Source organism: Apus apus, chromosome 1, assembly GCF_020740795.1.
Source record: "Apus apus isolate bApuApu2 chromosome 1, bApuApu2.pri.cur, whole genome shotgun sequence".
NCBI lineage: Eukaryota > Metazoa > Chordata > Aves > Apodiformes > Apodidae > Apus > Apus apus.
In genome coordinates, this window is record NC_067282.1 from 17,235,150 (window position 1) to 17,246,263 (window position 11,114).

The 11,114-nt window shown below is 39.5% G+C and overlaps 1 protein-coding gene across 1 annotated transcript in view; it reads left to right on the top strand.

Annotated features, from left to right (window-relative positions):
- Positions 1-6,290, top strand: part of DDX10 (DEAD-box helicase 10) — a 163,113-nt gene extending 156,823 nt beyond the window's left edge. Inside the window, exon 18 of the mRNA XM_051641310.1 lies at positions 5,605-6,290. Coding sequence (XP_051497270.1) covers positions 5,605-5,794 — 190 coding nt within the window. The 3' untranslated portion in view covers positions 5,795-6,290. The remainder of the gene's footprint in view (positions 1-5,604) is intronic.
- The last annotated feature ends 4,824 nt before the right edge of the window (positions 6,291-11,114 follow it).

The following is an 11,114-nucleotide window of genomic DNA, read 5'->3' on the forward strand; positions in this document are numbered from 1 at the left end:
TTCTTATGCCATGGAAGTCTTTATAATAGTTATACTCTCAGTATATGAAATGGATGATGATAGAATTTCTTAGTGAAATTTGGTAACCTATGCTCTGCAGGTCAGACTAGATCTTACCTGTGGTCCCTGTAAGCTTGGCAGCTACAGAAATTACCTCTAAAAAAAACCAACAAAACAGGAAGAAAATTTAGTATGCCCTCAGCAAATGTTTGCATAAATGAAGGAGAAATGGAATGAATATTTACTGAAACTCTGCAGTTTGGAAGTTGACTATCAACAATTGCAGGATGGTAACAGTGCCACAAAAGAAAAAGAGAAGAACAGATTTGAAGAATGTCAGTGTCAGATGAAGCTGAGAAGTGATTTGGTACAAGGGTTAGGGAGGTGATTAGCAGTATCTCCAAAGGCAGCAGCACATTTCAGAGGTTAAGTCTCTGATAGAAGGACATACAGCAAATTAAAATGGCTGGTTTGAAGCCATGGACACCTCCATCTGGAGCAGTTTCAACTCAGAGCAGTGATTCAACCCCTGAAACATTTGTGTTTACAGACTGGTTTATAAAGAAAGCTGAAATTCCTTATCCCAAATACACAGAACAGAAACTCCAGTTATCCAGGGCTGGGTCAGGTACTGCTATTTTTTGATCAGCAGTGTCTGCAACAGGAGCAGGGAAGAAAAGTGCTGTTGCAGCCTCAGACATCTAATATCAGTCCACTGCCTCTTGTGCACTAGAGCCTTTAGAAAGTAACGGTGACCTCAGAGCAGAAGCAAGATGTTGATGGCTGGTTTGAGTGCTTTTTGCTGTCAGATCTTCTGTGTGTTTCTGATGCAACAGTAAGAAATACTAAGCGAGCTCTCTTGCTGGTCTTGTTTCCATTTTAATTTTATTTTTTTCTTCTTCCACATTATGGTGTTTCAACTCCAAGACAGACTTGTCTTCTGCTTTTAGTACTACTACACTGGTATTTGATTACAAGTAGATTATTCATCCCTTTTACTACAGTTGTTTTTTATAAATCTTGTTTTAGAACTGTCTTGATTTATATCAGTGAATGGCCAGTAAGGGAAATAACACAATATGATATATTTTCATTACCATTTCTATGTGCTGTAGAATTCTGAAAGCAAGTAAGAAAGAAGCTGCACTGGGCTTCATAGAAGGGACTGCAGTAATTAATCTTCATTAGGATTGCTGCCATGGCCTTGTGAATTAAAATTTATTATGTGGAAAAAGGTTTGTGGCACAGCATGTTTGATTAGCAAAATGCCAATATGTGTGGGATAAATTATTCCTAACTTTTCTGAACTGTATTTTATTAGCAGATTCATTCATTATTCCCGTTCATTTCTTTGGGAAAGAGCTCATAGTGCAGCCTAGAAACCTGTCTCATGATTTGCAGTTCAGTGGCAAGGGCAGTTTGTTTCCAGAGCAGTGCTGGTAAAGCAAAGAAGGCTCCAAAGAAAGCTCTGAGAAATGTTAACTGAAGCAGAGCCTGTCTAGAGATTTCACAGTACCAGGCTGTTTAAACAACAGCAACTTGGCTGTGTGGCTGCACATTTCAAATGGCTGACTCTCAAGCACTTAAAATCTAAATGTGACAGCTTGTCTAGAAGCCCAGGAGCGAGTTAAATACTAACAATTAAAAATTTCCTATTTTTTTCATGGTGTCACCTCAGAGCATACTTGTGAGATTAATTTTAGTAGTTAAATTAAGAAAATTTCTTGGTGCATAGCTAGCCATCAGAGTCATACTTAGATCCCACATTTCCCATGTGCCCTTCATATATGCTGGCATTTATTTAAGGAACAGGATTCATAAACCCTGCTGTAGTGTTTGAGTAATAAACATTACCTATGAAATGATAGTACCATCCTTTGTTATTACAGCTGTGCAAACTGTGACCACAGAAATTAATGTGCCTGTTGATAAGTTGGCTGTTGGTACCTCTTTGCCTGTGTAAACACAGCCCATCCCAGTAAATCCTTCCATCAGGCAGCTTCAGACTGTACAGGTCATCCAGGCGGCTGAAAAGCTAAATTGCGCCAGATGGTGAAAGGAAGAAATTGTAATCCAGCTGCACATGTCACTTTCTGAGTGCTATAAATAGGAGACTGAGAGAGACACTGGCTCTGGTTTGTATCTGAATTGTGGGGTTGAGTTCTAATTGCATTGTTCCGTTAGAAAATAGTTCACCCTAGAGTAACTTCATTTTGTTTTAGTTATTTGTAGACCCCAGCTGGTAGTGCATCAGTTTGTGAGTTGGTGAGAAATAAGGGGCCATTTATATCCATGGGAAGTGACCAATGATAAAAAGCCTCTGCAGAGTGGGCTGACAGGCCTTCAGTCAGTGGAGACTGAGGAGAATCCATTTGACAGTAAGTGCAGAAGTCATCCCCACAGAGCTGTCCTTTTACATGTGCACCTGTGAGTTACAGCTATTACATCTCCTCCAAAGAGCTCTCTGTCCAAACAGCTAAGGAGAAGCACTGAGATGGAGCATGGGGATACCCCTTGTCATCATAATGCCAGACATCTCTCCTGGTGATTTTCCAGCTTCCTTCTAAAATTGCCATTTTCACCCTTCGTAAATCTACGTCTCTGACTGCTCCTCCAGAGTAGTACAGCCCCTCTCCGTGACACCCAAACTACCACTCCTAAAAATCCATCCTGCAGGAACAGGGTTGGAGGGTTGGACTTGCTGATCTTTAAAGGTCCCTTCCAACCCAAACTATTCTATGGACAGGCACTGTCTGTCTGCTCTCTGCATCTCAAAATTATGAACATCTTATTATCCTGTTCCTTATGACTCCACTTTCCTTCCTAATTTTCCTTTATCAAATATTGTTTTGCTTTTGCTTTTTGTGCATCATGAAAACATAAGCTCTTTTCATCGCTCAGTGACTTTGATGCTGCTTCCTGTGTTGTACATTCCTCCCTATTCACCTCTCCAGCTTACAGCCCAGTCGGGGTCAAATTAGTGTGAAAATACACCTGCTGATGTGTAGGTACATCATTAGTATCCACTACTAATTGAGCACCATGATCTCTCAGTAATAATAAGAAACAGCTTGACTTAGCATAATCTTCCCATAAAGCTTATGATGCAAATTAATCATTATTATGTTGATGTGCTTTTGTTTGTGGCAAAAATGAGGACTCTCACAGTTCCTCTGAATGTGTTTGTATTTAAATGTTATACCTTGCAGACATCTAGACCTATGGGCCTCTGAAACTCCAAAAATTAATATAATTTTTGGTATTTAAGTCTGCTGTTTCATAATTTGTGAGATTTCTGCTTTGTTTTGATTGCTAAGATGTTTTGAACTAATGTCCTAGATGAAGCATTAGTCAATTATGAATGCAAACTGGGCTTCAGAGCCCATTCAAATGCTGGAATAATTGGTTCTTTTGCAAACAAGCTAAAATGCTTTTACTTAATGAGGCTTCAGCCTTACAGTTTTAAAGTGAACCCCTATATTCAGTGCTGAGCACTGCACATAACATGAAACTCCAACCCAAACCTACACTGGCCACTTGGGAAAGCGAGAAGTCTTAGTGCTTTAGAGTATTTTCATGTACTGTCAGTATAGCTTCAGCATTTATGGAGTATCTTAAGAGCTACAGAGAGAAATAAGAGAGAGCTTTCCCCAGAGAAGTAATAAAATAAACATTGATGGCAAGCACTGAAAAGCCCCCCCATGACAGCTTAAAATGGGCAAAGTTGCTATATCCTTTGAAATGTCCCAATGTTAAGGTATTAGATGCACAGTCATCAGCTTGAATCAGAGAATAGTTTGGGTTGGAAGGAGCCTTTGAAGGTCATCCAGTCCAGCCCTCCTTCCATGAGCAGGGACATCCCTTGCTAAATCGGATTGTTTACACTATTTCTTTTGGATAGGCAGGGAAGGACAATATAAAGGTCAGGGTACTTGGTTTGGTTTAATTGTGGGAATGCAAAGTGTTTCTCATCAGCTTTCTCTCTTCTCTCTGTGCTGTAATGAGCAGGCAGGAGTTGGCATAATTCTTCCATTAAAAGTGGGATGGAGAAGAGAGGAAGGCAGGTCACACATCTGCAGTCCAGTGCAAGGCCATCAGATCTCACATTATTCCTTTGTCTCAGTGCAGAGGCAGCCAGAAAGCACAGCGTGTGATCCAGGAAGAGGAGGAGGTGTTGTACTGCCAATCCCTCTCAGAGAGTGTTTGGCAACTTCTTGAAAACTGCTGTGTTTTGGGGTTAATGTTTTGGTTAGGCTAGTTTCCAGGGAGTGGTGAAACCAGCATTTCAGATACTGATAACTAGTCCTCTTAATGGAAAAATTAGGTGGGCAGCTGAAGGTGTCTTGAATTGGGCTTTGGGTTCCTGTGCTGTGTTGGTTTGAGGGACAGTATTCCCCAATTTGACCTGTTTTTTGTAACTGCTCTTTGTAATTGTTAAGTCTCTAAAAAGTATTTATGAATTAAATATTTCATAAACATTATATTTACACTGACGCAATTGTAAAAAATAAGATAATTAATAAAATGTTATTGTTAATTTTTTTTAAAATAAATTTAATTTTCTGGATAGACACTTGCCAAATTTTAATTTAAAATCTGAATTTATCTGTCTTTAAAAAGTCTAAACTCAAATTTTGAGGTTCATTTTTCATTTTTGTTATATTCTTTAAAATACAAAGACAAAAACTGAGAAAGCCATTTTGCCTGGAGAGAATTATTTGAAGTGCAGGGGTTGCATTTTGCTTATTTTGAGATGAATTCTACCCTACAGCATAGGTCAACCAACTCTATAACCTGCTACGCAGATATTGTATCTTACAATGGATTTTGTTGGATTGGATTTTTTTAATCTTAGATAAGCTATTTATAGCAATTTTTGTATGAGATGGTCCAAAGCCACATGAAGATACGTGAAAGCTTGAGCTTTCCTGCTGTTGCTGTCAGGTGGCCATTTGATAGAAGTCAGAGGATTAAAACAGATGTGCAGTTGTTTCATCCACATTGAAGAGGCTGCAGAAGGCAATTAGTTCAAATCTTAAGAAAAGCAGTGGAAGAAATAGGAATTCACCAGGGAACACAACTGGGTTTGGCTTTTTCTCTTCTTCTCATGACAAATAGTTGGTTAATAGCTTCCAAGGAAAGCTTCTGAAAGAAGAGGACAGGTTGCATGAGCTGGACCCCAGTGAAAACTGTATGAAGTGTAGGATTCACCAATGAAATGACAGTTCTCATCTTTTTATTTTTGTCACATATTTATTTTAGGCAAGATCTTGAATGCCTGTCAAGGTCCACTGACGTGTCACTAAATAAGTTTTGTTGCGTCCATCACTCTGTAAGGCATCAAATATTAGATAAGACTGATACCAATATCTTGATACACTGTAGTCAATTAAGACACAGAACATCCACCACCACCCAGGCCTGAAAGCAGCTCTGATTTAGACATTCAGAGTTCATTGGCTTCTGTTGCTTCACCCTTCTGAATTGTAATTTTGTTTGCTTTTATCCTGACATAAATTTGCTGGGTTTAAAATTAATTGTTTGATTACATGATGATATTGATTACCACTGTTGTTAAAAAGACTAATTGATTTGTTTCTGCAGTGAACTTGAGGAGAAGGGTGGAAGAAAGAAAAGGAGCTATAGCAACAGCAGCACAGCAGAAGAGATGCCACTGAAAAGAAAGAAGGCAAAATTCAGTGAAGAGGAGGAGCCCTATTTGCCATTAGATACTGGGCTTTCTCTGGCAGAGGATGAAGAGCTTGTACTACATCTGCTCAACAGTCACAGCTGATTATTTTTCTGCAGGTTTTCTTTCTGGGACAGCTTGACAATTTTGTCTGTAGCCTACACAAAATTAATTTGGCATCTGGGCAGCTGGGTACCAGCGGGCATAGATAAATGAGTTCCATATACAACGGATTGCCTCAGATTGGCTCATGGATTATAGACAATATTTGGTTTAATTTATAAGGCTTGCTAAATTAACTTTCCAACCTGAAGCCCCACATGTCATTTTGCAGTAACATGTTCATAATTTGAAATCTCCCAGTTTTTAAGCAGTTATCTTTTTAATTTTAATCTTGCTTTACATAAAAACAGGATGTGCCTTTCTTGACTGTATCAAGTTTGTTATTTTAGGATATAAAAGTGTACTAGAATTATTAAAGAATAAATACTGTTGGCAGCTCAGATCGCATGACTTAAAAGTAAAATGTATTTTTTCTCCTGTGAATCATGCTCATATTTTAAAAATATTTTAATAAAAATTTTTGAAGCCTTGGTGTAAACTTTTTATGTCTCAGCTTTCTTATGAAAGCATTTATGTGTTCTCCAGTTTTAATTTCTATCATGATTCTGTCACTGGTGTTAGGCAATTCAGAAAACCACTTTTAGAAGCTAGAACTTTGAATTTGCATTTGAATCCTATGTGAATGAGAAGGCAGTGATGCCACAAAATGGTAGAGCATAACGCTGCCTGATAAAATTGGCTAAAAGATTTTGTCAGAATTACAACTGGAAGTGAGCTGCTGTTGTTGTTATGACCAAACTTAATAAAGAAAATTAATTTACTGTTGAGCACATTTTCAGGTTTCATCCCATCTTACCATGGTTATTGCATGTTTTGTGCATGCTTACCTGTAACCACTGCACTTTGATGAACCGCAACAAGAGACGTGCTGTGTGTGGGGGCCCTTTCCTGGGGGAGGGAAGGAGCAGGCGTTCTCTCTGAATCAAAACAAAATATTAATGCAATGCCAATTTCTTAGGTATTCGAGTAGATCTACTTCTCTTGCTTGCACCCAAATGCCAGTTATAAGCCAAATTTGTCATCTTACTTCCCTTCTTGAATATGTTGTCAAGAATATTGGCACGTTGTTCAGAAAAAGCATGGTAAACCCTTTCAGGCAACATGGAGACTGATGAAAACTGCTGGGAGGGTTACACATCTCCAGAATGATCCAGGCGAAGGGAAGGCTGCTGTGTGAGAAAACAAAGCAGAGCAGGAAAATCCAGTGTTTTCTTTGCTGGCACAAGTTTATTGACAGCAAACAGGCACCTAGAGTGAAGATTGTCTCTTTTCAGCAGACAGTGTCTTGTGTGTCTTAGTGAAGTTTATACAGCAGAGAGTAGGTACAAATGCCTGCAGGCTTTTTCCTGCTGCTTCCCTTCAGCAAACCGTAAGTGCACATTGTCTCAAGAAGTTGTATTTGTTTGGTCTTCCCATCACCTATGTGAAGAACATGTTAAACACTCCTCTTTTTTACTTTGACTTTTTCAATTTATTTTTGTTACGGGCATGTATCAGCACCAATTCAGTACAAGCCTTTCTTCCTCTCCCTGTACCCTGTGCTATCTTTTAGCTTGGTTACCCAAACCTGAAAATATACTGCAAATTCTTGTCTCCAAATGTTGCTTCTGTTGTTCTGCCAGCAGGCAGGGTATCATCAGAACAATATTACAGGCAGAGCACATCTGCCATCTGCTCCTTCCTGACAGCGTGGAACGAGAAGGAATGAGCGAGTTTCACAAACAGCTAAACATGAAAGATGGGACCTGCTTGGCAGCTGATGCACAGTGTTGTGCGGTTCATGGTGCCACAGTGGGCCTGGAAAATACCGTGATCTGGGAATAGTGTTGCTGATGAATCTTTTAATGAAGAAGGATCTGACATGATGCAGTTGTGACTGTGCTTAGGCTCCATCACATGAACTGCTGCAGTGAATGTTACGAGCGGTGGCAGCAAATGCCTCTGCACTGGAATAGCTGCTCCTGCAGTTGTGGAGGAAGGTGGAAAATTTTGGTGCAAGGAGCACCAAGAGCAGAAAGTTATTCAAAGATCTTCTGGATGTAGGTGATAATACATATAGTGGTGTATACATCTTGTTCACGTATTTGTAGTGTATGTTGCAGTGAGGAGCTGTCTTGCCACATCACCTGATGCCTCTCAACTCACATCTTTGCTCTGAAAAGGTTAAACATGGTTGGGAATTAGTAAGTAGAACAGACAAAAGATTTACCAGTTCTTACTGGAATGTTCCCATTCATATGCTGGGGTGCAAGAGAAGTATTCTTACCCAGTGAGCAGTAAGATTGAAAAATTATGTGTATTGGAGAGGCTGTGCTGCGCTTCTATCTTTGTGGTGTTTCCATTGTCTGCATAAAATATTTTTTCAGGTGCTCTTTTGTATTTTGGGATAATGGAGTTTCTAATGTGTTGCCTATTATAGAGCCATTGTTGCTGAATCCTTCTGAAGTTTGCCCATCTACTTCAAATGTGGCTGTCTTTGAGAGGATGGCACGTATCTAGAGCGTGACTCCACAAGCTTAGGGCAGATGCTGCATGCAATCAGTGCACCTTAGGTCTGGGAACTGTGTCATGTGCTAGAAAGAGCAAGACAAAAAAGCCAGAATTCAGAGTTTTAAGGCAGTGGCTGTGATTGTGGGTTTTCATTCCTGTCAGCTGTAGATCTAGTTTAAGAAACTTCTGACCAGCCCGGCTCCTAGCTGTGCTTCTGGAGTAAGGAAAAAAGTGCAAAGCACCCAGAGCAAATACTGATCTCAGAAATGCAAGGATTGACTTGACTGAAGGGTGTTTTCCATGGAGCTTGTTTGCATTTCACACCCATGGACCTCTCAACTTGCTGCCAAAAGACCTGGCATGTGTGCCCAGGGCTAGTGGGCAGGTGTAGAGGCCAGCTGGAGATGCTGCCCTTTGTCTCCCTTCCTCTTGGTCCCAGGTATGACATGTGCTGCTGCAGCATTAGAACAAACCCCAAGATTTAGCAAGTTTGTATTTCACATGCATTATAATCCTATCTTTACACAGGAGAGATTGAAGTGTGGAAATAATTTGGCTTGCCTGTAATCAAAGATTTCATTGACCACTGCATGTTACTGAATCCACAAATCCGCAAATCACTTGAGATTTAGTGAGAGCAGCCTCCCACTCGGCAAGAGAACTGCTTGTTGTGCAGGGCCCTAACCTTCAGGTCTTGCAGTGTCTGGTGCTGTGAGGGATTTCAGGCTGCTGCTCACCCCTGTAGGCTTCAGCCCTCCATAAGGAGGAGTTCCCTTTTGGGCACTCCTTTTGGAGGGGTAGCAAGGTCTGAGTATAGCAGTGAGTATTTTCCAAGGCCATCAGCCAGAGGAAATCCTTAAACACCCAAGCAAGAAATCTTGTTTTAAACAATGAATTTTCATAGTATTTTGCATTGGTACTTTATAGTAATTATAGTAATTGTAGTCCATTTCCTTCTGCTGCTAGAATGGTTCCAATGTTTTGATTGGGTAGCTTAGCTTTAGTTAAGACTAAATCTAGTACATTTAGCTAATTCTGAGGATATATGTTAGGCATTTATATAATGGTATAGTTTAGCAGGCTTTTATTTTGAGTCAAGTTTTCTCTTTGTTGCATGCAAGATATTAGAGACATTTGTTTACTGGATAATTTATTACAGTTTGTTTGAAGCCTCTTTTGGATGGAAAATGGAAGTCAGGTAAAAGTTATTAAAGCATTGAAGAATTTGGGTTTTTTAGATTAGTTAAATAGACTGACTGAATGTTGTAGCTACTGGAGGTGTCCAGCTTGCATTGTTTTCATGAGACATAAAATGTGTCGTTCTGCCTCAGCATCATAGGTATTTCTGTTAGGAGTTTGCTTTCTAAAGACTTTATTGATGCAGCACATTAAATTGCGTGGAGAGTGTGAGAAATGTAGGCTTGAAAACAAGTTGGTTGCAAATTAATGTTCAACATTTTAAATTAGTCTTTTCCTTTAAATACTGTATGAATAGAAATAAAATATAATTTTTGTTCCTCCGGCAACTGTCTGAATGCAGCTGAGCATTGACTGTTGTGTCCTGCTCTCTGGCTAGACTCATAAAGAAGGAGAAATGCCCAAAGCAAAACATTAAAAAATAGAGAGCTGTGGTAGAGAACATTCAATTCAGACTATAAAAAAAATAGTACAAGATCTGAAGATACTGAAGGGACCCTGTGGGTTCCTATAATCCTGGATACATATGATAAAACTGATAAAAAACACAGGAAGATAATGTCTCTTAGTAAAGGTTGCAAATGGGTATTTTTCCATATCATGCTGCTCCCTGGTTTGACGTGATTGATGCTCATTTCTTGTGAGAGATTGAGCATGCCCTGTAGCAGGGATGCTAAGCTATGGCATAGGCTGCTGCTGCAGAAATGGCCTCTGTGGTTCAGGATGTTGCTGCTTTTATGTTGGAAGGCACTGCCCCAGCCCTAACCTTGCTCTGACTAATAACCTGAAGTTTAAATTAAGCTTGTTGGTTCTGCCCTGAAAGAGATTAATCCTTAACGCCCTCCATTTTGGTAACTGGGCAGAGGGCTGGGAACAGGCAGCTGAAGGACAGTAACACTTTCTTGTGCAGTGGCTGCTTTTGCTCTTCATTTGAAAGGGACTTTGAGCGGAGCATTGCCAAACCTGAACTCCAAGAGAAATACAATTTCCAATCAATAGGCTTAGTAAGAAAAGACTATTACCTTCACTTTTGGACCATATTTCATTAGATTTCTTTCTTTTATTGCTCTCTTCTCTGGTGTTTGCATCTTCTCTGAACATAGTCTCATCCTTTCAGATTAATGTTTTATTCTCAGAAGGATCTGCAAGTTTTATCTTTAAAAGGTGGGCTTAGATGCCAGAAAATTGCACTATCATCTTTGTAAATCATAAAAATTACTGTCAAGGCTTTAGTTTATACCAAGTGAACACTTTGATAATGATATACTCTGCAAACTTCAAAGGCAAATGAGTCAGTCAAGAACATCAACGAATTAGAAGGGCTAATGCAGAAGAAGATTCTTTTCAGGCCTGCTACGATTAAATCAGTAGAGAGAAGTCAATCTGTTTCAAGAATGCCTTGTGCATTGCCTATTTTTATCCATGTCTGGCCAGAAGCCATTTTTTGCAAAGAAAACTATTCATCAGATTCAGTCATGTAAAAATGATTGCTTGAATTACGCTGGGCTATCAGCAAGCGGATTTACCCAGGAGTGGAATCTCTTGGGTAGATGCTATCTATAAGTTTTGCACATCATCTGAGATGTGTTTTGTCTATAAAATATAGATAAGTTTA